Source organism: Leptonychotes weddellii, chromosome 1 (assembly GCF_054177405.1).
Source record: "Leptonychotes weddellii isolate Sample4059 chromosome 1, ASM5417740v2, whole genome shotgun sequence".
NCBI lineage: Eukaryota > Metazoa > Chordata > Mammalia > Carnivora > Phocidae > Leptonychotes > Leptonychotes weddellii.
This window is the reverse complement of record NC_138369.1, coordinates 107059580-107087542: the sequence shown is the minus strand read 5'-3', so window position 1 is coordinate 107087542 and position 27963 is coordinate 107059580. Positions and strand designations below refer to the sequence as shown.

General features: G+C 35.1%; 2 protein-coding genes across 15 annotated transcripts in view; one reads left to right on the top strand and one right to left on the bottom strand.

The window, feature by feature from the left end:
- GPR160 (G protein-coupled receptor 160) overlaps window positions 1-27963 on the bottom strand; it is a 119419-nt gene that overhangs the window by 7025 nt on the left and 84431 nt on the right. Inside the window, exons 5-6 of one of the 7 annotated variants that reach the window (XM_081829394.1) lie at window positions 18268-18358; window positions 12001-12097 (exon numbers count right to left, since the gene is read on the bottom strand). The exons of 2 other annotated variants lie outside the window; for them this stretch is intronic. The gene's annotated coding sequence lies outside the window, so the exon portion shown is untranslated. Of the gene's footprint in view, window positions 1-12000; window positions 12098-17371; window positions 18359-20644; window positions 24498-27963 lie in introns of those variants that run through there. 4 more of the 7 variants (XM_081829395.1, XM_081829398.1, XM_081829396.1 and 1 more) reach the window with 4 other exon arrangements.
- Window positions 1-27963, top strand: part of PHC3 (polyhomeotic homolog 3) — a 78593-nt gene that overhangs the window by 14635 nt on the left and 35995 nt on the right. For 5 of the 8 annotated variants that reach the window (XR_014148094.1, XR_014148093.1, XR_014148092.1 and 2 more), the window contains exons 5-9: window positions 6949-7107; window positions 9144-9242; window positions 17114-17360; window positions 23665-24536; window positions 24825-24872. Coding sequence is in view for 5 of the 8 variants with exons in the window: in XM_031031227.2 (XP_030887087.1) it covers window positions 6949-7107; window positions 9144-9242; window positions 17114-17360; window positions 23665-24536; window positions 24825-24872 (1425 nt within the window). In the remaining 3 variants the exon portion in view is untranslated. The remainder of the gene's footprint in view (window positions 1-6948; window positions 7108-9143; window positions 9243-17113; window positions 17361-23664; window positions 24537-24824; window positions 24873-27963) is intronic. The other 3 variants (XM_006736330.3, XM_081829373.1, XM_081829375.1) reach the window with 3 other exon arrangements.

Genomic DNA, 27963 nt, shown 5'->3' with positions numbered 1-27963 from the left:
ATGATCTCAGGTTTTAACTTAGTGACAGTGTTAGGTTCTAGGGGGCAAAGATAGAAGCAGGGAGACCAGTTAAATGATTCTTGTAGTAATCCAAGAGAGATTGGTGGCTTGCACCATGATGGTGACAGTAGATGTGGTGAAAAGTGGTTGGCCAGATTCTAGATTTTTTTTTTAACAATATTTTATTATAGAAATTTATGTTTTAAAAGTAGAGCTAATAGGGTATGCTGATGGATTGAATCAAAGATGTGAGGAAGGGTGACGAGTCAAGGATAACTAATATTTTGGCCTGAACATCTGGAAGGACCTGACAAAGCAGGTGTTGGAGAAGAAAATCAGGAGTTCAGTTTTGGACATTCTTTGTGGTGGATGTTGAGTAAACATTGGATATATGAGTTTGGAGTTCATGTGGAGGTCTGGTGATTAGTGATGTCTTGTGCATCTCATTGAAAACTCAAGTCCTAAGAAAAATTACATGATTACTACCAATTCTGGGTTATCATGAAAGATTGGTAGAACGGAGGAGATAAGGGACATGGGTTCTAGTCCTCATTCTGTGACTGACTGGTAGCATGACTCAGGGCAAGTCATTTAGCCTCCTTAGTCATTTATACCCCAGTTTTCTTCTGTGTAAAATTCAGTTGTCTAATTACATGGTTTTTATTACTCTTTTCACCCAGATAACCCTGGGTCTAGATCAAGGAGAAGGTTCAATAGAGGGTGTTACACACTGAATTGCATCTCCGCAAAGTTCATGTGTTGAAGCCCTAACCCCCACGTGACTGTATTAGAAATTTTGCTATTATAAGTAAACCTGCATTGGATATTCTGTTATATATTTTTGTATACATATATGTAGTTACTTGTTTTTAAAAAATTTCTTAAGAGTATACTTACTGGGTCAGTGAGGTGGTTTTTTAGATCAAGAACCTTAAAAATGTTTGCTTTTCTCTAAAAATGTCTCAATCAGATCCACATATCAAATGAACCCATTATAAGTTTTTTCTGAGAGAAGATTACTTGCTTATAACTAGTCATTCTCAGTGGTCTATTGCTAATGTCCTCATCCTCTTACCTATTTTAGGAGGTACTTTAATCAAGGATTTTTAAAAATGTAATTTTTTTTTTTTTTAAGATTTTATTTATTTATTCATGAGAGGCAGAGGGAGGAGCAGGCTGTCTGCTGAGCGGGGAGCCCGACGCAGGGCTCGATCCCAGAGCCCTGGGATCATGACCCGAGCCGAAGGCAGACGCTCAACCGACTGAGCCAGTCAGGCGCCCTGCTTTAGTGCATTCTTGTAAAATACTCCGATAGTACAGGAAAAGTGAAAAAGTGTTAAGTCCCCTTCAGCCTTCTTTCAGTCCTCTTCAGTCCTTCTGACTCCTCAGTTTGTTGGATATCCCTCCGTATCTTTACCTATGTGTTATGGACGTATATAGCATAAAGAAATGTGTGTATATGTGTTAACACTTTTTTTTAATACACTGGAAACACAGTATTCTGCATTTTGTTTTTTTGTTTTTTTTTTTAAAGATTTTATTTATTTATTTGAGAGAGAGAATGAAAGAGAGCATGAGAGGGAGGAGGGTCAGAGGGAGAAGCAGACTCCCTGCTGAGCAGGGAGCCCGATGCGGGACTCGATCCCGGGATTCCAGGATCATGACCTGAGCCGAAGGCAGTCGCTTAACCAACTGAGCCACCCAGGCACCCTGCATTTTGTTTTTTACACTCAACAGTTTTGAGATCTTTCTGTGTTAGCACACAAAGCTCAATCTCACTCAAGTTGTTGCATAGTGTTGCATGGTATGGATGCACTTTATTTTATGTAACCATCCCTGTTGCTGAACACTTTATTTCCAGTATTTTAATTGTTTCAGCATTGCAACTTTTTTAAGATATTGAAATCTGAAAGCAGATGGGAAATTATGAGGCTTCTTGTTTTGCTGTTGTGTGTTTTTTTTTTTTTAAAACTTTATTTATTTGTCAGAAAGAGGGGGAGAGGGAGAGCACAGCAGGGGGAACGGCAGGCAGAGGGAGAAGCAGGCTCCCCGCTGAGCAAGGAGCTCGATGTGGGACTTGATCCCAGGACCCTGGGATCATGACCTGAGCTGAAGATAGACGCTTAACTGACTGAGCCACCCAGGCATTGCTGCTGTTGTGTTTATAGCTTGTATTGCAAATAGTAGAAATAATGGTTTTCTATAATAAATAGGATTCACATTTTATTTCATATTATTAGTAAAGGAGTACAGTCTCTTAAAGGAAATCTTTCATGGGTAGATATTATTATTTGAAATTTTAATATAGCATTTTATACTTCTGGATGCTTGAATTACTCATATACAAATCCCCACTGAATAATGAGGCAAGAAAATGTATACACTGCTTTAAAGTGGTAAAAACAATGTACTAAAGTAAACATTAAAAAAAAAAAGGAAAATAGCATTTCCTCTCTGATTCTAAAGTTCATACCTACACAGAAAAGACAAAAAAGATAAAAGAAAACACACATTATCCCAAATTTTACCCCTAGTAGACATTATTCACCTTTACATTTTGGTGATTATTCTTCCAGAATGGTGTATGTATGCCTATATGTCTATATCAAATTTAATCATATACAGTTTTATGAGTGTGCATTATTGTGTGTATATACAATGCATTTGTTTTTCTCTCGACGTGTTTTTCATATGTGATATGTATTTTTACATGGACACATTTTTATGTGATTATATAAATGGGATTGTACTGTATATGTTATTCTGTAGTTTTTTTCATTCAGCAGTGGGTTATAAAGATATTTTCATGTCATTGAATAATACAGGTATGCGTTATCCTTTTAATGTCTGTGTATTATGTTTCTATAGATATGCCTGATTGATTTTGATCAGTCAAATGGCAGCAATGGTTCTCAAATGGGCTTTGGTTCTAGGGAGTACTCTGGGCCAGCAACCCTATGTAATCTCGTTTTGGAGGGACACCAAGATGTGGTTGTGAGTTAAATGGCTTTTCTTTGTAGACATGGTTTTCTCTGGTGACTCTTGGAATTAGTGCTTCCAGCTGGGGAGAGAGCTTCCAGTAATAAGGGCTCAAGGAGTAAGTTCCTTTATGGAGTGTGGGGCTTCAGGTATGAAGTGACAGGATTGGCCAAGGGTTTAAAGTGAAAAGGAATTAGGAATGTTGGGATGGAGACAGAGAATATAATGCAAACAATTAAGGCCTCCGGTCCAGGTCAGCAGAACAAAGCAGAAAGTAGAGGAGAGACGTATCAGTTGTGGAAAGGAAGGGAAGTGTTTGTTTTTTTTTTTTTTCGTTAGGCCAGTTGTGGAGATGGACTTCTTGCAGAGATATAATTGCACTCATTCATGGGTTGGGCATTTGTGAGTAGACACTGCCTGAAATGTTACTTGCTATATGGAACTTAAAAATAAACATGAAATTGGTTTTTTGATCTCACAACTTAGACAAAATGGAATGCAGGTGGAAGTTACTATTTCGTTTTCTTACTTCCTTTTTTTCTTTTCTAAGAAAAAGAAAAGCGTTCTGTTCGTACTTTGTGTTCTGCTTCCTTAAAGAGCACTCTCAGGCATTTTAGCTACCAGCCAGTCATTTTTTAAAAACACTTTTATTGTGTTTCTGTTTAAAGACTGTGTGGTCTATCCTGACTAGAGTTCTTCCTTCTTTCCCTGCCTTCCATCCTCTCTTCCTTTCACTGTCTGAAAAAAAGTGCCATGGCACTATTATTGCAGTGACCCAAATTCGCAAGCTATCAGGGTGTAGGAAACCACTCTGAATGCCAAAATATATGAGCCAGAAAACCTGGGTCCAGTTTTATCCTGCTAAGTGATTTGATCTTTGTAGCAAGGCTTTATCCAAAGTGTCCATTTGTAGAGGTGTAGGAAAATAGTTTTGGGGGGGCTTACTAATAATTTGTTATGTAGCACATCAAAAATAGAATTGAATGAATATCACCACACCGTCTCTGCATTTTTACTCTGCTTTGTTAGGGACTATCCTAAATTGGGTTTTTTTCTCATACACACTCACACTCTTTATGGTGAGCTTATATATTACATTAAAACTATGAAGCATGCCTTAAAATAACGTGGCATTCATTAACTTAATAAACTTATTGAATGAAAGTACTTTTGTAGATATTGGGCATATGAAGATGTAAATAGTTCATGATCCCTACCCTTACAGAAATTATTGTTTAGAAGGGTGAGATAGAAGTATATGAATGATAACAAGCAAAAAGGAAGGGAAATAGTTCTGTGGGATGTAGGGATGCCTGAAAAAGCTTATTAGAGCAGATGATTTTTGAGAAAGGGTTGTTCACTACGTAGGTACAGGTGGGGTGGGGCATGGGGCTAGGGGGATGCTCAGACCTGTCCAGAGCATTTTTACTCGGACCACAGAGACCTTGGACGTTATGATATTGCAAATAGCTTCATATAACTAATGTGAAAGGTGTGTATGGAGGAGTGGGAGGAGATGATGCTAGAGCTCTAGTCAGGGGAGGTCGAATGTGATCCATATTTTTAAATGGGTAATTAATTAAATCAGGGAAAGATTATCTGGCAAGTAGAAGGAAACAAGATTTCAGGCAGGGAGGTCAGTTTGCAGCTGTTAAAGTAATCTAGCTGGAAGTGCCATAGGCCCAGACTCTCAAACTAAGTGATTAAAATGAAAATGAAGAAAATAAAGGTGTATAAACAGTAAGATGTGACTGATTTTGTATGTGTGGTAAAGGAGAAGGAAGGATCAAGATGACTTACAAAACAAAATCTGTTTTGTAGGATTTTAGGAGATGCCAGTGACTGATTATTCGAGGAGAAGCTGGTTTAAGAAGGAATAATAATGAGTTTGGTGTTTGAACATGTTGAATATGAGTTGATAAGGGATATCCAGAAAGACATGTTCTGTAGGTATGTGGATCTGGAGCTCAGAATGAGTTTATAATTAAGGATTCAGAGTCATCAGGTTTGGTTTTTTGACACTGGGAGTGTGGATGTGCTAATCTAGGAGTTCAAGAAGGAAAGTGTTGGGGGCGAACATTTTGGGGATGGGCCCGAAAGAAGAGCTGGTAAAAAAGATTGAGAGGGAATGGTCTGAAAAGGTCCATTGAATTTGTCGGATGGAAGGCGTTGGTGATGATTGCTAATGTGACTTTACTAGTGTGCTAGGAGTAAAAACCATATTGCAGAATAAGTCTGTGTATTGTATTCATTGCCTTTATGCACTGAATTATAGATTTAAGTACAACGTATTTTATTAAAATTAAAAATACTTATATAGATAAGTTTAGAGAATTAGTTAACCAACTCTTGTGTACCCCATACAGTTTTTTTCAGTTTTTAAAAAACTTCAATTTTTAAATAATTATAGACTCATAGGAAGTTAATGCAAAACCAGCACAGAGAGGTCCTCCAGTATTGCCTTCACTTAGCTTCCTCCAGGCACTTGTTCAGTTTAACAGATGTCTTACTTGTTCAGTTTAACAAATGTCCTGGATTGGTTTAAATGCTAATGTTTTGGATAGGTTATGAAATTGCAGGTAGGGTACATTTGGATTTTGTACCCCCCACATGGTACAAGCCTGGCATTTTGATTCTCATAGGAGGCTTTCTCCTTCCATTGCGGGCAAGGCAGATGGCAAGCTTCCTTGCTGGTTCTTAGGGCCAATGAGTGGAGCTTTTCCTTTTCCCTTCTCACATACTGAGTACCCCTTTTAAAGATCTTGGCTCAAAATAGGGGTTTTTACCTCCAGCTCTTGCCTGAAATAGGCTCAAAATCAGGTCTTCTATCTCTAGACCAGTGTCCCCTGAGATTGCCTTGGTGGTTCTTGTCAGCTAGAGTTTCTTCCTTTCGGCAACCTGGGAATTTCCCTTTCCCCTCCCCTTTTAGGAGTTCAGTTGTGTTCTAGTATTTCATGTTGATTTGGCATTTCAGTGAGTGTATTTGGGCATGGATGTATTAGTCCTGTCTACCTTGTTGCTCGAATCAAAAGCCTAATAGACTATTTTATAAATTCTTATTTCTTAATTTTATTCTTTGTCCACAAAAGTACTTGAGGTCAGATTATATTACGCATTAAAATATTTATTTTTAAAATGGATAACACATAAAAATGAAAAAAAAAAACCCAAACAGAGAAATGAAACACAAACAAAAGAAGAAAAAAAGGATAATATGCATGTGGTGTGAAATTGGAAAGATAAAGGGTATATTTATCTCCCTTTGCCCTCTTCCCTACCTGCCTCAGCTAGTTTGCCTTCACAGATAAGAACCATTTATGAGGTTCTCATGTATCCTAGAGATAGACTCTGAACTGGTTTTCTTTTTTCTAACAGCAGTTTTAACTTTAGAGTAGTGCTTATAATTTAATTTTGTAACCACAATTCAGGATTTTTCCATCTGTTTGACAAGTAGCAATTGTATTTTCTTCTTTGAGAGCTTTTGAGAGAGAACGTTATTCTAATTATATGTTACATGTATGTTTATATATATGTGAATGGATTATCTGTGTTTTAATTTTTGTTCACTTGAGAAACCCCTCAAAATGTGACAGAATCTGACAAAATAGCATAAACTCTTGATTCAGATGTTTTAAGTTAGTATGTGGAATATTTAAATAGTGGAACATTAACCCTAATTTTTGGGAGGTAGTGGAAATGGTATTTTAAGATAGTGGAATCTTACTGAATGAAACACCTTGAGGATATCCTTAAAAATTATCCTAATTCCTAATCAGTACATACTGTTGTTTGCATATTTGCAAATAATTGCCCAAAGAAGTGAGGGAGGCTCTGTCAAAGATGAAGCCCTCTCTTTTAGGTTCCTTAGCCATAGTTTATACCATTGATAGCCTAACTGCAGCTTGGTGAAATTCACTGGCATGGAAGCAAGAAATGGAAGCCTATGACCTAATATGTTTTCTTCCTTAGATCAACCTCTCCACTTCTCCTACACCTGCACAGTTAATAAGCCGTTCCCAGGCTTCCAGTTCTACCAGCGGCAGTATTACCCAACAGACTATGTTACTAGGGAGTACCTCCCCTACCCTAACGGCAAGCCAAGCTCAAATGTATCTCCGAGCTCAAATGGTAAGATATGAGCTACCAAATTTTTTCAGTGTTTAAGGACTTGAGAGAGATCGAAATGTTTCTTGATTTGATGCAATAAGAGGCATTTTTAATATTTCAGAAATGTTTAACAAATTTTTTATATGTGTGTGCTTAGCTCTTATACATTTATATCATGAAAAATTTTACTTTTAATTGGTAGGCCTTCTTGGTGTATCAAATAGTAGCAACATTGGGAAGCTAACAGATTCTGTAACATGGAGTGACTGTTTTTTGAATATCAAATTTTATGGATTTCAAACCTTTTTCACATCTTAACATCTCTGAAATTGAGATGCATTTATAATTGATAACATCTTACAGTTATAATTAATATTTGCAGTGAGATATATATATAAAATCATTGTATATCTTGGGCATCTTAAATTTGATGAAATAGTTAGCAATGTTAAAAAGTTAGTGGTTAACTATAAGTTAGAATTTATACTGTGGGATCTTCTTAAATCTGGATTGGAGTTCCTGGTAATTTACCAGTTGATTTTTAGCTTTGGTTATTCCCATCTCAAAATTATTAGTAAGGTATTTGTGTTCTTATGTTCACTTTGATCTTTTGTTAATACAGGAATGTTAATTTGGCTGGTCTATATTTGAGTACCTACTGATTTCCTAATTTACCTGTTGAGCTGCTTTAAGGAATTGGTTGGCATTTATTTGATGTTTTTACAGGTAGCTAGACAAGAGCTTTGGTGTAGTATATATTTACTTGTATTCTTTTTTGTCCAATGTACTGAATATATATCTGGATCCCCAGTTCTCCACTAAAATTACAAAGAAAGTTTTCCATCATATTTCTGGCAGGAAACAGTGACATGACCCACCTTTTATTTATAGATTATTCAGTGGACATTACCATATTTTTGTTTTTTTTTTCCTACAGGAGATCTTATGTAATTAATAATATGCTTTAAAATTAGGCTGAATCATTTGAAATGACCACTTTTGACCTCTTTATAAAACTTGCAGTTACATATGGTTCAAGCTAAATAGAACAAACATCTTCTCTTTATTTTTAGTGCTTTCAGCTGTTTGTTCTGGCAGTTACCTTCTTGTGAAAGTTATACTTTGTTGTTTAATTCACTTAAATTTAGTATTATAAAGAACTGAAATTTAAAAGATCCTTTAGTCAGTAATTTTAATTTAAACAGGAATGGCTAGAGGAACTAAGTAACTCCTAATGCAGTTTTGAAATAGAGTATTTACACATTGTGTGAAACAACTGTCATAATTTACTAAATTGGATAATCTCTGAGTGGATTGTAGTGCCTTTTTAAACTAATGGCATTCTGTTTCAATATTGAAAAATAACATTTGAAGAGATGGTTATTAAGTAAATAAATCGAGTATGTCTTTTCTTCCTTATTTATTTGATGTGAAGCTTTTTTGCGGGCTGTTTTGTTGTTGCATTTTGACATGTTGTGGCATTTACATTTGGAATGAATATTTCTTTATGAATAGTTTTAAAATCAAGAGCAACCTAGGTTTGTACTATAGATCCCATGTAGCTGAGTGAAATAGTATAGTATGGGGCATAGTTATCTTTTGTGATAAAGAAGACTGAAAAGACTTGTGTTTCTTTTCAGGTTTCTCACTGAAATTTGTATACATGAGTGGTTGTCTATTAAAAATAACTTCCATTTTAGGAATCCTGCCATAGTAGTTTTTGAACTGGGAAAAGTTTGAGTATAATAATAGCTTATTTGGGGCAAAATTTGGTATGAGGATTTCATATTACCAAAATACATTTTCTTTTTTGAGCACTGATTTATTTTTCTACTCATCAGAATCATGAGCTGTTTCAAAATGTTTATGCTTTTTTTTTTTTTTTGAGTTCTCTATTAGAAACTTTTCTTTGTCACGTAAAACCTTTTGCTTAGGAGATAATCCTAAACTGCATTGTCTTTCTGTCACAAATTTCAGTCTCTCTTGCCTGCTATACATTGTGTGTGGGACACGTTCTTTTGTCTTAGGGTATTTTTTTGGTTTTTCTGTCTGTACAGCTGATTTTCACACCCGCTACCACTGTGGCTGCTGTACAGTCTGACATTCCTGTTGTCTCGTCGTCATCGTCATCTTCCTGTCAGTCTGCAGCTACTCAGGTGAGCTTGTCTGCTTCGTAATGTGGTACTTGAGGTCTGGATCTTCAGGTTAAAGATAAACGTACATTATGTTCAAGTTACCGATGATTTTAGTGCTCTTTGTCCTACATATCGGATTGGAATTTAATGAAATACTGTGAGAACTTCAAGAAAATTTTTTGGTTATATAGAAATTATATTACCATTAAGCACAGATATTTAGGTTAATTGACATTAGTGAAAGTTAATGAGTTTTTGCTATCACATGGTATGTTTAGTTTTATTATAAAGCAGGCTTATTGTTCTTACTATGAGAGTTGTATTCTTTTGTGTAGATTCCTTTGCAAGCAAAGGAAGTCAAGATAGATTTTAAGTTTAAAAATGAATTGGGGAAATCTTTAACTTGAAAAATGGAATAGAGTATTATTTTGTTTGGTACTATGAAAGAAACAAACGTTAATTTTCTCCTCACACCATTCACAAAAATGAGCTAGAAGTAAAATACAGACTTAAAGGTAAAAGCCTAAACTATAAAACCTCTAGAGGAGAACATAAGGATTATCTTTACAACTCTAGGGTAGGCAAAGCTTTCTGACGAGATTGGGCACGTTCAGGGTGGTATGGCCCCTAGACTAGGCAAAGTTTTCTTAGGACACAAAAAGCACTAACCATAAAAGAGAATAATAACACATCAGAATTTATCAAAATTAAAATCTTCTTCAAAAAACAGTTACAAAAGTGAAGAGGCAAGCCACAGACTGAGGGAAAATATTCATAATACATATATCTGACAAAAGACTCGCATCCAGAATATACAACATAATGCTTACAACTCAGTAAGATCATGAGCAATTCAGGTAAAAATGGGCCAAAGATTTAACATTTCACAAAGGAAGATATACAAAAGGCCAGTAAGCTCAGGAAAACATGTTCAACCTCATTAACCCTTACAGAAATTAAAATCAAAACCACAATGAATATCACTGCACACTCACTAAAATGGCTGAAATGAAGGAGGCTTACAATACCACATGTTGGAGAGAACTTGGAGCAGCCATAATTTCATAATATTGCTGGTGAGAGTGTAAAATGGTGCAACAACTTTGGAAAAGAGTTTGTCAATTCCTTGTAAAGTTAAACATCATATCTGCTTATAGTTGTTTACTCTGAGTGGTTTGGAAACATATATCCATATAAAGGCGTGTAAAAACAAATATTCATAGAAGCTCTATTCAGAATAGCCCCAAACTGGAAACAACCAATGTCTTTTAACTGGTGAATGGATAAACAAATTTAAGAAATAAAAAAGGACACACTCCTGATGCATCTTAGAAACATTATAATTGCAAAAGAAGGCAGACACCAGAGAGTACCTACCCTGTGATTTTTTTTAAAGATTTTATTTATTTGAGAGAGAAAACGAGAAAGCATGAGCAGGGCAGAGGGGCAGAGAGAGAGGGAGAAGCCGACTCCTGGCTGATCAGGGAACCTGATGCAGGGCTTGATCCCAGGACCCTGGGATCATGACCTGAACCGAAGGCAGATGCTTAACCAACTGAGCCACCCAGGTGCCCCTGATTTTTTTTTTTTTTTTTAAGATTTATTTATTTACTTAGCGCACAAGTAGGAGGGGCAGAGAGAGAGTGAGAGAGAATCCCAAGCAGACTCCACGTTGAGCGTGGAGCCTGAGGCAGGGCTGTATCTTACAACCCTGAGATTACAACCTGAGCTGAAACCAAGAGTCGGGCACTCAACTGACTGTACCACCCACGTGCCACTCCTGTGATTCTTTTTATATGAAATTCCAGAACAGGCATAGCTAATTTATAGTGAAAAAAATTGGATTGGTGGTACCTGGGTCAGAAGGTGGGAGAGATTGGGGATGGGCATGGGTGAACTTTTATAGTGATGGAAATGTTCCATATTTTCATTAAGGTGGTGGTAACATGGTGTTTACATATATCAGAACTCATTGAACTGGTTCATTTTATTGTATGTAAGTTACACCTCAGTAAAGTTGATTAAAATGAATTAAATTGAATAAGTTTTATTTTTTAAAATTAATTTTATTTTTTTTTTAAATTTTATTTTTTTCAAGTAATCTCTATACCCAATGTGGGGCTCAGACTCAGAACCCTGAGATCAAGAGTTGCACGCTGTACTGACTGAGCCAGCCAGGCAACCTGAATAAATTTGAAATTAAAGCAAGTAGAAGGGGCGCCTGGGTGGTGCACTCAGTTGAGCATCTGACCCTTGATTTTGGCTCAGGTCATGATCTCAGTGTCATGGAATTGAGCCCCACTTCAGGCTCTGTGCTCAGTACGGAGTCTGCTTGAGATTCTCTCTCCCTCTCCCTCTGCTACTATGCCACACACACTCTCTCTCTCAAATAAATAAATCTTTAAAAAAAAATCTTAAAAACCCAATTGAGTAGGATATTACTTTGATACTGTTTTGGTATTTTTTCCATAGCTAATGTTTTAGACTACATATGGCAGACATAGGTATAACTTAGAGTCATCCTTGGCTTTTTATTTTTAATTTAATCTCGATTTTTTTTTAAAAGGTAAAAAATGAGAGAGTAGTAATATTCTTTGGTACTTTTCATAGAACCTCTTTACTATTTTATTGAATAATAAAGGCCAATTTTCATGTATCAGCATATAAAGATGGTGATTAGTTAAACTCAGGTTTCTCCTAATGTGCTCTCTGGCCATCCACAATTCCTTAACTTTTTTGTACTTTAGTTTCCATATTTACAAAATAAGACCTTTCTTACCTTTAAGGTTCTTTGAGCTCTAAACCTTTATGATATCTCTTTGTGGAGTGATTTGTTAAAGTAATGATCTTCCTGTTTTCTTTTGGTTTTATAAAACCTAATAAAGATAGACCATTATCAACCTTCAGAACATGTTAAATTTTTTTTTTTTTAATTCTTGACTTTGTTCCAACTAAGATTTTAATTGATTTACAAGATGTATACAATAAGACAAGATAAAAGAAATTGAAAACATGCATAAAAAAAGTAGAAATAAAAATAGAAAAGTAGCATAGAGTTAGGAGTGAGGTTCCTTTTCAAATAACATGCATGAAGTCCTCCATGGATTTGATTTCAGCTTCCACTACAATTATTAGTTGTATGACTTTAGCCAAGTTATCAAACATTTTTATCATATATATATACCTATAGTCATATATACTTGTAGGGTAAGTTGAAGAATGAATAATAGATGTATTTAGTGTCTAGAACATTATAGGTACTCAGTACTTTTTTTGCAAAGGGAGGAATTGAAAGACTTGGGTTGAAATTCTGACTTCAACTGCCAGCTTTGTCACTTGCCAGTTGATTGATTTTGGACGAGGTCATAGTGTAGCATACTGTTACAAGTTTGGGCTCTAGAGCCAGACTCTCCTGTTCAAGTACATGCTCTGCCACTTTTTCATTGTATGTCATTGACCTCTCCCCTCAGTTTCAACAACATAAAATAAATATTTATAAAATGCTTCATAGGGTCGTAGTGAGGATTAACTATGTTAATAATTGAAAAATAAGGGGCGCTTGGGTGGCACAGTCAGTTAAGCATCTGACTGTTGGTTTCAGCTCAGGTGGTGATTGATCTCAGGGGTTGGGCTCCACGCTCAGCGGGGAGTCTGCTTGAGATTCTCTCTCCCTCTGCTCCTCCATCTCTCTCTCTCTCAAATAAATGAATACATCTTTAAAAAATAATTGAAAAATAGAACAGTATCTGATACTTAGCACTCACTAGGTGTTAGTTATTATTATCTATGCTGAGCCTCAGTTTTTCTTTTTTTAAAGTAAGCTCTACACCCAGTGTGGGGCTTGAATGCATGACCCTGAGATCAAGAGTCAGCATGCTCTAGCGACTGAGCCAGCCAGGTGCCCTGAGCCTCAGTTTCTTTTTTCTTTTTTTTTTTTTGGACATTTTAAAGCTTTTATTAAAACATAATATATATCCAGAACATATTTTAAGTGTTCAGTAATCTGTACCAGAATACACTTATATCCCAAGCCACCCAGTCAAGAGGGAGAACCTTACTAGGACCCAGAGAAGCCTCCCTGATGGCCCATTTTGATCCTGCCATTACTGCCCCTCAAGGATCACACTATCCTGACCTATGTTAGTTTTGCCTGTTTTTAAACTGCATTTAAATGAAATTATGTTGGATATAATTTCTTAAGCCTCAGTTTCTTCACTGTGAACTAGAATAGCTCAGAGCTGTGAAAAGGAGTAAATAAGACCATACTCAAAGTATTTAGCATAGTGCCTGGCACATATCACAAGCCACTAATCACTATTTTTGTTATATATTGTCTAAAGATAAGTCATGAATTCAGTTCTTAGCTTTCAAGTAGCTAATGGTGAAGAGAGAAAGACAGCCATTTAAATGATTCACAGTTTCCAAGGTAAAATAAGCCAGTTGTTAGAAAAACAACTAACATGCTCTCTAGAGAGTGCTCTAGAGTCTGTCTTCTGGGTTCTCATGGAGAAAACATCTTAGCGGTCTTTAGCAGTACCTTTAATGTGAGCATAGTCAAAGTAATTTTATAAAAGTGGCTCTTTGGGGTCCAGTTTGATGTTGTACAGGTATGTGGCTCTGTAATAATCTGACTACAAATTTTTTTCTTTGCTGTGCTTTTTGAAATGGCAGTGAATGAAGCTGGCAGTGGTAGAGGATGCTAATACTTTGCATATTCTAGTGGTAACTTTCCCCAAATTCGGGGCTGTTAGTTTTGAAAAAATTTGTGCTCCACTTTGTTAATTTTTAAACTTATATGAAATGTTTAAAACAATGAATTTGTAATTAAGAGATGCCAATTTTATTTTAATGCTCTTTTACATAAGTCAGTATTATAACAGTTAATTTTTCCTTAGTATTAAAATTCATTTGTAGCATACTGTCCAAAAATAAGAAATTTGGAATATCTTACCCTTATTTACTATTTTAAATGCTCCATTCCTTCTCCCCACCATGACCAAGAAAATAAAAATAAGCAAAAAATCTGACTTTCAGAAAGATACAGGACTAAAAGTAACAAATCTTACTTACCAAGGCTATCTGGAGAATGCTTTTAGCATTGAGAAGAAAATAGCCCTTTAGATTTAAAAACCAGAAACTCAGCTCTACTCCTGGCAATATGACATTAAATCTTAGTTTCCTCATCTGCAAAGAAGGGATGCTACACAGTAATTTACACAGTATTTGTTAGAACCAAATTAGATAATAGCTGTGAGAGTATTTGAGTAATCCACTATAAAAATGTAATGTGTGAAATTAGCAGAAATGTCATGTGCCACCAAAGTTAGAATGTTTCCATAATTTGATCATAGGAAAAGTTCAGATGAAATGAAACTTGGACATTAGAGAACTATTCTGTATCTAGAAGAGGGTGGGTTCTTCTCAAAAGGCAAGGTCTGTCAAGGACATCTGAATATGTGATCTTTCTATTAACAGCTAAATTAACTCTAATATACTTTAGGAGTATGGTTGACATGTTTTGAAATTTATTTTAAATATGTAAGCCAAGATGACCATAGCTATTATGGCCATATTCCAAAATTTATTCATATAAATAATGTATATAATATATATAATAAGCACACACATGCATTTTCTTTCAGAATTCCGGAGAACAAAATTAGAAGAAAAAATATATTATTCTATAGAAATGGACTGCTTCAGGTTTAGGGTTCATTGTGTGAAATCCTCATTTACTGTGAATATGCTTTTTATTTGAAAGAAGGTTTTCAGGTTTTTCAGATTATAATTTAGCCTTTGGATATCATTATGATTTGGTTCATTTTATAGATCATTTATGGCAGATGTTAAATTTTATGCTGTTTTTTCCTTGCTTCCTGAAAGATTGTAATGTGCCTCCACTAGAAATTTGTTGAGATTTTTTTGGTTGAATATGAACAGATTTTACTGCTTGCCTAAAAAGAACCATAAATAGAACTAAACACTTAGCAAAAAAAAAATTAATATATATTTTAAAATTAGAAATAGAATATCTCAGACTTGTGGAGTTTCTGTTATGTCTGTAGCACTCAACTGTGGGGAGTACAAAAATGAATGTCAGGGATGAGAGTCTGCCAGCGAGTGTCTCAGCATTTCACAGACACATTAGTAATTCTAAAATAAGCTAGACATTTGTCAGTGCTGTAGGCCAGTATGATCCAAATTCTGTGGGAAAGGCATTGTAGAGGGGAGGAGAAATTATTTCTAACCAGGGACTTTGGAGAGGTTTCTCTGGGAGAGAGTGGGATTTTTACTGGGCCTTGAAGAAAGGATTGGGCTTCAGGAGACAGCTATAAGGAAAAATGGCATTTTAGGCAAGAGAAACTTGAGCAAGGGCTCTAAATGGAGGAAGTATAAGTTGTGTTTGGAGAAGGGTGAGCAGAACAGTTTGGCTAGAATGTGAATATTGTGGATTGAAGTAGTGGAAGATGGGGCTTGAGGTGGTTTGGGCCTTGACTGTGGAGGGCTTTGAGTGGCTAGCTGAGAAACCTGGATTTTAGCACATTTTATTTTTGTATTAAATTTCAGTAATACAACAATTATTAGTCTACTTACATTGCTATGAAATATTTGACAAAAATCTGAGAAGACGCTCCATATGGTCTCAGAAAATTCTTTCAGTAGCTTAGAATAGTCTGATCAAGCCTCAACTGATCTGAAGTGAAAATTTGTTTAGCACCTGCTGTTGGCTACCCACTGCATTTGGCACTTCGGAAGAGAAGGTTTAGCCTGTGAGTATCAGTTAATGATAACAGGTGTAGAGGCAGAACACACATGAAAACTGAAGAATGTTTATTAAGCAGCAGTATCTCATTTGCTTTGTCACTTTAGAATCTTTTGCTTCAGTTTCCTTCTCAGGGTCAGTGCTAGCATAAATGTATTTAATACATTCATTTCCAGATAGGTAAAAGGTCAGGCAGCTATTGGAGAGGCATTTTCTGCCTTGCCGTTTGGGAATGTTATAAACCTCAGGTGAAAGTCATTGGGATGATCTTGCCACCACCGGACTGGTGGTATGTTTAGAATAGCCCCAGGTGTAGACAGGAGCCATGACGTAAGCCATTTCAAGGCCATGCACAGTCTTTTCAGTTCATCAGATCTAGTTCTCAAAGCCAAGTGAGTATTCCATAACAACAGGATTTTAAAAAGGAGTTGATAGGAAATGCTTTTCATAATTATCATAATGGGTAGGTGATTTGATGAATGAGTTTTCTAATTTACAAGATGAGTGTTCCCTTATAATCTCTGTAGAATGGGTAGCTTTTTTTTTTTTTGCAGTTCTCTTTCTGATCTTTATGAGGATGACAGTATTGTATATGCATACTCCTAACTGTATATAGTAACTTCTCACAAGAGTATAAAGCACTTATAACCTTCAATGTTTCACAGTCCTGGCCTGGAGAAGTCAGAGCGGAGTTGAAGGAATTGCTCCTTCCCTAATGCATCCTGGGCTCTTCTGCCTCTGAGGCTTTGCTCAGGTTTTCCATTTTATCTGGAGTACCCTTTTCTCTCCTTCCCTTTGGCTGTCTCTGAGCTGGTAACTTCAAAATGCAGTATGTTGCAGAGTGATTTCCTCATATTCATAGTTCATTTAATATATATGTATATATACTGTTTTCATTTTGTTCCTAATGATTCCCTTAATGTCTTTTTAAAAAATTTTTACTTAATATGATTACTTAGAATAATAACTCCCCTTTCTTTTGGAATGAATCAGTTGTTTCAAGTGCTTGGAACTTGATGTGTAAAAAAACAATATAAATGTATTGTCATTGTTGTTATAATGGTAATGATTATCACATCTCAATTAATACCATCTGTTTCATCCTTATTTTTTGTTGTGTGGTTCTTAGGTTCAGAATTTAACATTACGCAGCCAGAAGTTGGGTGTATTATCTAGCTCACAGAATGGTCCGCCAAAAAGCACTAGTCAAACTCAGTCATTGACAATTTGTCATAACAAAACAACAGTGACCAGTTCTAAAATCAGCCAACGGGATCCTTCTCCAGAAAGTAATAAGAAGGGAGAAAGTCCAAGTCTGGAATCACGAAGCACAGCTGTCACCCGGACATCAAGTATTCACCAGTTAATAGCACCAGGTGGGATAAACTTGTTGAAAATAGTTGCATTCACTTTATTAGCAGGCAGAGCAAAACAAAAGATGTCTATTACTTGAACAAGAACAATACTTCTAAAAATTTTTTAATGTGAGTTTCATGAGTTAAAAAAAAATCAGTATTGTAGCTTGAAAAAAGAGAAATCAAAAGAGCCCAACAGCTAAAACAGATAATAATAATATAAATTTTTTTGGTTAATTGACATTTGATTAACATCTTCATTATGTGCTGGTCTTCCATTGTATTGGTAAAACCAATAGCTTTTATTTTTTATTTATTTACTTAATTAAAAAAAAGTTTAACTCCTGTATAGTTAACGTACAATGTTATATTAGTTTCAGGTGTACAGTATAGTGATTCAACACTTCTGTATATTACTCCCTGCTTATCAAGAAAAGTGTACTCTTAATCCCCATCACCTATTTCACTCGTTCCCCCCAATCCAATCCCCTCTGGTAACCATCTGCTTGTTCTCTATAGTTGAGAGTCTGTTTTTTAGTTTGTCTCTATTTTTCTTTGTTCATTTGTTTGTTAAATTCCACACATGAGTGAAGTCATATGGTATTTATCTTTCTCTCACTTATTTCACTTAGCATTATACTCTCTAGCTCTATCTATATTGTTGCAAATAGCAGGATTTCATTCTTTTGTATGGCTGAATAATATTTCAGTGTGTGTGTGTATCACATCTTCTTTATCCATTCATCTGTTGATGGACATGGCTGCTTCCATAATTTGGCTGTTGTAAATAATGCTGCAGTAAACAGTGATGCATATATCCTTTCAAATTAGTGTTTTCATATCCTTTGGGTAAATACCCAGTAGTGTGATTACTGGATTGTAGGATAGTTCTATTTTTAATTTTTTGAGGAATCTCTATACTGTTTACCGCAGTGGCTGCACCAGTTTGCATTCCCACCAACTGTGCCATAGGGTTCCTTTTTCTCCACATCCTCGTCAACACTTGTTTCTTGTAAAACCTTTTAGTTTAAAAAAAAAAAAAAAGGTTTGACTGTAGTTTATTTAATATGCTTTAGTGGAACAGAACTAAAAGCTCTTAAGAAAAACATGTATATTTTTGTTGTCATTAGTGAGTGGAGTTTACCACTTTCCAAAAATAAGGATTTTGTATAATTATTTTTCTTACCATGTTGCTTTTTTTCCATCTCTGATTTCATCTCTGAGAGAAAGATGTCAGGCAGTCAGCTAAGTCATTTTCATTCACCTCCACCTTTGATTCCCACATGTGCTCCCTCTGCTATACACAAGATCCTCTGCTTCATGGTTTTCATGCTGAAAATGTTGGGGCCATCCAGAGTGAGTTTCCTTACCACCCATTCTGTTCATCTCACAATTACTCAGTGTTGAGCTTTCTTTACTTCTAATAAGATAAGGAGTTACTCGTTTTCTACTTTAAAGTTTACACTGCTTGTGTCATTGATTGCATCTTTTTTTTACCAGCTCCTAACCTTCTGTAGTTGTTACAGCATCTTTTGTCTCCCTCATGCTGGATCCTTTCCTTTGCTTCTCAAGCATACTTGGATCTCTTCTATTTGTAATATATCTGCCTATGTTTTTATTCCAGTCCAACTGCTGTTTATTGAAAGTATGTGTGTGTGTCATGCACTGGGCTAGACACCACATATGTTTCATTAAAAAAAAAAAATCCTCCCTTGATTCAACTTTATCAAGTAAGCACCTTCTTTCTGTCTTTTTATAACTCTGTATTGCTTTCTAAAGATTCATTTTATACTACTGAAGTCTGTTTTTTCTCCACCTAAACCTGTTTCTCTTGCATGTTTCCTCTGTGCTGATATTGCTTGCATTCTCTGTAGTACCCAGTCTCATTGTCTTGGAATTGTTTGAGTCCCCTAGTTAGAAATCTCTCATCACTTTGAACTTGTATAGTGTTTTTATACTTTGTGGTCCTTTTTCTTTTGTAGTTATTTATATACTTAGTGATCTTAGCTTTTCTACTGTATAGTAAGTTCTTTGAGAGTAGGATAATAATAATGAACACTTATGTGTCAGGTACTTTACAGTTATTAACTCCTTTAATCCTTTTTCACTTTCACCTTTTCATCCTTTTATCTTGACTCAGCACTAAGTTGTGCCTTATATGTACTTATCTGCAACAGGAGGCCAGTAAATATTTGGTGGATTAATAGTTGATCTATGTTTCCATTTGAATTTTGGAAATCACAGCACAATTTTTTTCATTCAAACTCATTGGGTATCACTGCTTGAAGTTTTTAAATCTGAATCTTTAGATTTAAGTTCAGGCTTTGTTGTAATGTATAAATTAATAAATCCTCGGGCGCCTGGGTGGCTCAGATGGTTAAGCGTCTGCCTTCGGCTCAGGTCATGATCCCAGGGTCCTGGGATCGAGTCCCGAATTGGGCTCCCTGCTCCTTGGGAGCCTGCTTCTCCCTCTGCCTCTCTCTCTCTCTGTCTCTCATGAATAAATAAATAAATAAAATCTTAAAAAAAAAAATAAATAAATCCATTCATAGTGTAGTGTGATGTGAATTCTTTTTTATAAACATCTGTGTGCCTAGGTCCTGCTCTCTGTATGGCTTCATAACAGGATTTTTGTACTGTACTGTCCAGAGTATTTTCAGCCTCAAACCAGCCTCTGGCCAGTTTTGATAGGAGTCATTGTGGAGCAGTAATGACCCACTGCACTTGACATGACTGCTTGGGACAATTTTTAGTGATTCTTATAGTTTTGATAGATTATAATGGAGGGTACGTTAATTTCCTTCCAAAGAGAATGCTACCTTCAGATAAAGCTAGGACGTCTTGCAGGGTTAGTTCAAGCAAGGAGATCTACTTTTAGATTTTCAGTTCTCCTGAACTCCCAGTACCTGGTTCTAAGTTGACAATTACTCTTCCCCTTTTCTTTCATTGATAGTGTGATAGGATCTCTATTGTTGCCTTCCTCTGATGGCCAGTATTTTATGTAGGTATGGAGGAGACCAGTAAGCTAAAACTATCAGACTCTAAGGTTGATTGCAATTCCAGATTTAGATCTCTTAAGTGTATTAACCAAACTCCGGTTTCCCATGTGGTGTTGATTAGAAATAAAACCAGACGAAATACCCTAAGCCGCAAAAACCTTTGCAGTTAACCAAACTTATAAATTCACTCAAGCTTTACACTGCAGTTATTCAAAGCAGTTTGTATCTTCTGGCTAGGCAATAGCTGGATTTCTCTACTCTTACTTTTTCTGCTCTTGTTGAGAGCAGAAAAAGCCTGAAGCTAAATTGTTTTTCTTCTTCTTCTTTCTTTCTTTTTTTTTTTTTTTTTTGAGATTCTTGGTAATTTATCCTGTTCCTTAGTTAGAAAAATGCCTATGTATATAGGTCACTTTCAAATATGAAAAAATTTACTGGTGTTCTGTAGTAGAGACTAATAATTATTATAATGGATATGGTTATTGTTTCCTTAAATTTATTTCTAAGGTGCTAAAATCATTTGGTTTTCTTCATTTCTTCTTGAATGTGTAGCTCTCACTTGATAGTTAATCTATTTTTAATATATAAAATAAAGGTGAGTTTTAACCATATGACTGGAAATTATCATGAACTGTATTTGAGTTCAAGCTTTTATAGCAGTTTTTAGAGCTTTTATGACATTAGTTGGAAAAAAATATGTACCACTTTTTGTAGACATTAATATGTAGTGAAAAGCCTATGCTAGTCTCCTCAGGCTGCCATAAAGGATATCATAGATAGGTGGCTTAAACAGTAGAACATTATTTTCTCACAGTTCTGGAGGCTGAAAAACCCAAGATCAAGGTCTGGCAGTGTTTGGTTTTTGGTGGGAGCTCTTTTCGAGGCTTGCAGATGGCTGCCTTCTTGCTGTGTCCTCACATGGCCTTTTATCTGAGTGCCAGGAGGGAGAGGATAGCGAGCTTTCTGATATGTCTTCTTGTAAGGGCCCCACCCTTCTGACCTCATTTCACCTTAATTACTTCCGTAGAGGCCCCATTACCATATAGTCACGTTAGGGTTAGGGTTTCAACATACGCATTTTTGGGGACTCAAACATTCAGTCCATAATAGGAACCCAGACTCATCTAGTACTTTGGGTTCTTTTAGACCCAGGGCTGCCCCTCAAAAGCCAGGTGATTTCAGGCAATGCACTTAACTGCCCAGTTTCTTCTCCAGTGATATATTGGATTAATGTAGTACCCTGTCTACCTCATGGGGTTGTTGTAACTACTTAGTAAAATAATATGTTTAATAATTTATAATATATTTAATTGTAAGTAATTATATAAAGAGTTCTATATATGTGAGAGATGATACCAATCATTAATTCTCCAGATAAAGGCCATCCTGACAATAATAAAGGGTTTATTAAAATCAGAGAAATTAACAAACATGGTATCATTCTCCAGAGCACTAGGGCTTTTCTTATACAGAAGTATTGTTTCAGATATCCTCACAATTATTCTCTAATAGATGTGATTGTCAGTTGGGCTTAGGGACTAATATAAAATATATAGACTCACTCTGATTTCTCATCAAAGAAAAATTTAATTTAGGTGAAAGTATTAATTGAATACTATTGAATTATCAGCTCTAGCATATAAAAAAAGATTGCTTACTAACTAGAGCTGAGAAAGAATTTTTATTGCCATAAATATGATATACATTATACATCAAGAATATGGTATTTTAATTATAACTTAAAAAACTGAATTAAAGTGGGCTTGAACAAATGAGAGAGAAATGTGAAAGCACCTTGAGCCCTTTGGAGGAAAGGCACTCTAGGATTCTAGGATTTTGTTGAATGCTCTATAATATAGAGAGAGTCTTTATCAACACATTTGCAAAGTGCTGGCATAAAATTTTCAGTCTGAGTTTGAAGTGCTAGTCTAGTTATGTGAAAATTACTTTGTTAGGTGAAATTTTAGACCTATCTCTGTTTTTTTTTTTTTTTTAAATACAATTTGTGGTTATTTTTTGAACCTTTTAAATGCCTGTCTTTTGAGATGTTAATCAGATGTTAATTTCCTTAAAGGATCTCCAAAATTTTAAATGATAACCAACCAAATGGAAGAATATTAAAAAAAAAAGTTGTTACAAGTTTTTATAAGGCCTTTGTCACAAATGTGGTTAACTGGTTAAGTATAAAAATAGATGCAAGATGTTATAGCCTTTATCTTAACGTTCTGAGATTAAGAAAAAAGTTTTGCCCTCTCTTTAGACCTATTTTAAATGCATATAGCCTTTGTAGGATATTAAGCAATCTTTTCAGTTTATCTTCTAGTGAAGCCCGTTTTCCATTTTTCATTAGACAGGATTTCACCAGCATCTCCCTCTGTAAACGTACGCACTAGTATGCAGAAGAGGCATAATAATGGAACAACTATTTACTACTTGATTGTGCTAATTCTTATATATATTATCCCTATTGTGAGTGACTCTTCTGTGGAAAAAACGGATACTGTCATTTATAGATTACTGTAGGGTTTTTTGTTGTTTTTGTTGGCTTTTTTGGTGGGGGCAGGGGAAAAGTAAAACAGGATCCTTTATTTAGACAGCATGGACTTCTGATTGCCTCATTCTCTCTGCAAGCAAAACTAGCGCTCTCCTGGATTTGGAATGGCCCCTGAAATTTTATTTCTTAGTTACAGTGCTATAGAATTCACACATGTGTTTTGCTTAGCTGAATTAACTTGTTATACAAAACATTTTCTCTTCCTGGGTCGAGTAATACCAACTTTTCATCTTGGCTCAAATTTGGAAACATATTTGGGAAGCTTTATAAATAATTACATTGACTGTTAGTTGGAAGACTATTTAGACATAGATTAGAAAGTTTTGAAACCTTTATGAATTTTGATATTGCATTTTTATGATTTTGAAGTTATTTTTATAGATCTTGTATTTGTTCAGGGATACTCCTCTTCTCCCCAAAGAAGGAATTCAGATGGATAAACTTTGTTAAAAGTTAATGCAGATATTCTAATGACCTCTAAAATTTAATAAGAATAAATCATGTGTATATTTCAGATTTATGAATACATTGTTTTAGGCAGTTTTTTCTTTTGGAGCTTATCACAGTATAGTTTATTTCATGAAATCTTTATAGTTTTCCATGGAAAGGTTGTTTGTCATTACATTTTCAAATCACTCTTGTCGGGAAGACTTGTAATAGATTTCTGGTGATTGTGACCTTCTGATGTGAAAACTTTTCCTCTTTTAGATTTTATTTATAAATTTCTAGGATATTTTTGGAAAAAAATACTAATTGTCATTTTTTTCTCTCACAGCTTCATATCCTCCAATTCAGCCTCATCCTCTAATAAAACATCAGCAGATTCCTCTTCATTCTCCACCTCCCAAGGTTTCCCATCATCAGCTGATATTACAGCAGCAGCAACAGCAAATTCAGCCAATCACACTTCAAAATCCAACTCAAGACCCACCCCCATCCCAGCACTGTATGCCACTCCAGAACCATGGCCTTCCTCCAACTCCTAGTAATGCCCAGTCACAGCATTGCTCACCAATTCAGAGCCATCCCCCTCCTTTACCAGTGTCTCCTAGCCAGTCCCAGTCAGCACAGCAGTCTGTAGTGGTGTCTCCCCCACCGCCTCATTCACCAAGTCAGTCTCCTACTATAATTATCCATCCACAGGCACTTATTCAGCCACACCCTCTTGTGTCATCAGCTCTCCAGCCAGGGCCAAACCTGCAGCAATCCACTGCTAATCAGGTGCAGTCTACAGCACAGCTGAATCTTCCATCCCATCTTCCACTTCCAGCTTCCCCTGTTGTACACATTGGCCCAGTTCAGCAGTCCGCTTTGGTGTCCCCAGGTCAGCAGATTGTGTCTCCAACATCACACCAGCAGTATTCAACCCTGCAGTCCTCTCCAATCCCAATTGCAACCCCTCCGCAGATGTCGGCATCTCCTCCAGCTCAGATTCCACCACTGCCCTTGCAGTCTATGCAGTCTTTACAAGTGCAGCCTGAAATTCTATCCCAGGGCCAGGTTTTGGTGCAGAATGCTTTGGTGTCAGAAGAGGAGCTTCCAGCTGCAGAAGCTTTGGTCCAGTTGCCATTTCAGACTCTTCCTCCTCCACAGACTGTTGCGGTAAACCTACAAGTACAACCAGCAGCACCTGTTGATCCACCAGTGGTAAGCCCTTGGAAGCTCTTTGACTTTCTTACTGAACTGAGAGTAAATACTATTTTCTCCCACATTATGTTACATTGCTAGATCTAAATGCCTTTGAATTTAAAAAGCTTGCAATTTCCATCTGTCAGTGTCTGACAAACATGCTGTATGGGAAAAAAAAATGCCATTTGTTGTAGTATGGTTGCATGCTTGATAATTTGTGATGGTTATTAAAGTCCCTCGTTAATTTTATTACTATTTAAACAAATCCATCTGCTATCTTTACAGAGTTGATTTTTTTTCCCCAAGGGAATGCATTTGAACCAGTGTCATCTGCACAAAGTTTTTTCTCTTAAGGTGATTATCCTTCATAGATCCCTTCTGTTGGCTTGTATGTTCTTAAACGTATGGTTTATCTACCTAACCTTTTTGGTTGTGTGCATTTTGAAGTCCTGGGCCTTTAGGGGCTTTAGTTTCATGGTGGAGGTATGCTTGTATGATGTAATTTTGGGGTAAAATTATATTTTGTAATCAAATTTTTAAGAAGGACATTTACTCTAGGAAATAATCCAACTTTGCAAAAAACATTAACTGTAACCCATCTTTTAGAATTATTAAACTTCTGATTTTTAAATTTATGTAGAGAAAATATACACTTTACATATTTCTTATTTAAAAAGCTAAAAAAACTGAGTGGATGAATTGAATACTGAGGATGAAAAAATCCATTGGGAGGAATAAAAGTTTTGAATAATTGAGATTGTGGTGAAATTTATCAGAATAAACCTCTAGCATTGGTACATGTTGCCTAGGAAAGAAAATTAGCTTGAAGAATGTTTTTCTTTAAAACATTCTCTAAAAGACTTCTTAAATTTGTAAAATAATTTACAATAAAAATTGAAATAAGGTTTCTAAATGTTTAGGCAGAAGGATCAAATTAATAATTTATAACTGAGGAAAACAGTCTTCCCAAAGGAGGTTTCATATCAGATTTCACTGAAGAGATTTTATCACTTAAAAATTAATAACCATTAACTCAGGAAAGGAGTTTCAAAGTCTGTTCCTTAATGGTTTTCAGGATGCAAATTTATAGATTCTTTATTCTTGTCATCCTCATTGATGTTAATAGGCATAAAGAGATTGAGTTCCACTTCTAATTTACTTTTATAAAAAACAACTCGATAGAAACAACAATGGGCATCTAGAAATAAGTTTGTCATGCAATTCTCATGTCTATTTTTTTAGATTTTTGAAGAATTTACAATGGATATTATAAAACACAGGCTTCAAAGTGTATAGTAATTCCAAAGAAATCAAATTTAAATTTATATTCTTTCTAGGTCAGTGAATTGGGTTTTAATAAGTAAAAAGTAAAATTTCTTTGTATGCCTTCTAATTTTCTAATTGTTTTTGTTAGGGGAAACTTTGGAGGAACATATTTGGGATAGAAATATCAACATAATAAGACATGAAAGCTAAAAAATTTAAGGTCTTGTTCTTGCTGTCCTCTCTTAAAATTTTTTTTTTTTTTAAATTTATGTTATCTCATATTTTGAAGTTTTTGTTTTCCCCCATGAAAATAGTAACTTTTTCTGCTGTCACTGGTGTGGTCATACTTGCTATAGATGTTCCTATGTTGTTTTTCTTATCTTTTATCTTTCTTTGAGTACCATAGCCTATTTATTAAGTTACTATGTTTTTCTTTTATTATCTTTGATCACATCTTACTTTTTTTATCAAATCATGTTTCTTCATGAATTACACATTTCTTCACAATTACCTGGTTCTTTCAGATATTTAAAGATAGTAATATCTATTTACTTCTTAAGAGATTTGAAGTTTAAAAGATTAACTATGAATTGTCAAAGTAAATGTAGATTTTTAAAAAATATATAAAAGATACATTTATAAAACTAAAATTTGTCATTGACATTTGAGTATGATAAGATATGTGAGAGTAGATAATTTAGAATTAATAAATGTTGTACAGTTTGTTTAGGAAAGGGAGACAGATGGGACTAATGTATTTTATTGAGGTAAGTTTGGCAGTCATTGCTAGTTTTAGAATAGTTGTAGTTATGAACTAAACAAATTGCGTTGCACAGTCTCCTAATGATCTTGTGAGTAAAACCTCTATTTCTTTGCTTTATTCAGTATTTTAGTTGTTGCACTTAGATTTTTTTATGTTGATGGTACCAGATGTCTGTGACAGATCTGTTTTTGCCTACTTCTTTTATTAACTTATTTTACCTTTACATAGCAGATTTGAAAGAAAGTTTGTGTAGTTAGGCTTACCTATAAAGAATGACAAGTATTTTATAATATTCTTTGATGGATTATTTCAGAATATGCTGTTTATGTTATGACTCTTATCCTTCAAAACTCTTTCATTATTTTTTAAAAACCAGAGTTCTATGCATGATCAAACTTTGATTCCTTAAAAGGTACTGTAGTAGGTGTTTGAAAAACTGTGACAGCATTAATATTAAAGAGAGGATTTTGACATTTTAAGAAAAGATAATATCTAATAAAGGAATGTTACACAGATACAATTGAACTTGTTGGTAAAACCATACTTGTCTAATTACCTCTGAATCAACATCCCTACCACTGCCAAATTAAGGTAATCACCACAACAGCAGATGCTCCTCACTAGAAGATTGTTTTTGTTTTTGTTTTTTTTCCCCTTTAACCCCCAGGACATTTCTTTTGGATGACTTTCCCTGTAGTGGACATTATCGTCATTTAAAAAAAATTATGTGAACAGATACTAGCAGCTATCGTTGTACTGTAAGGATCCAGACATGAGGCAGGGAATCTCTTGGTGAAACAGATTTCCAGATGCAGGGTTGGGAGCAAATAACTTTTAAAAATGTAGTCTACTTAGTTGAATCAGATCACAGTTCTGGATATTATATTTGGTATAAAATCATCAGTAACTGGACGATTCTTAATTTTTTTTTTTTTTTTTAGGATTTCTAAATTTTTAAAAAGACTTTTTTTTAAAAGATATTTTATTCTTAATGGAGGCTTGGAGAATTAGGTGTTTTTTTTTTTAAACTCTGTCACTGTTGCTGGATTTATGCCTTTGTAGATGAAACTTGATAGTCCTTTTTGTAACACATGGTTTATGCTGATTTTAATAATCTTGACCATTTTTATATTTAACTTTATATACTTCAAATCATCAAACTTTTTCAGTAGTTTGATTAAAAATACAGTATTAGATATCACAAAGTTTTTTGTGAATGTTGAGAGATTTTTGTTTTCACGTTTATTAGAAATATTAATCAGTTTAGGTAAGTAATCTTAAAAACTCATGACTTTTGAAAATTTAAGTAATAAGCTTTCTATATAAAAGAAAGGAACTGCTTTGTGGCTTTGTTTTTAGTAAAATAATGATGACAAAATAGTCTAAAAGTGGCCTTTGAAAACAGCCTTAAGTTTA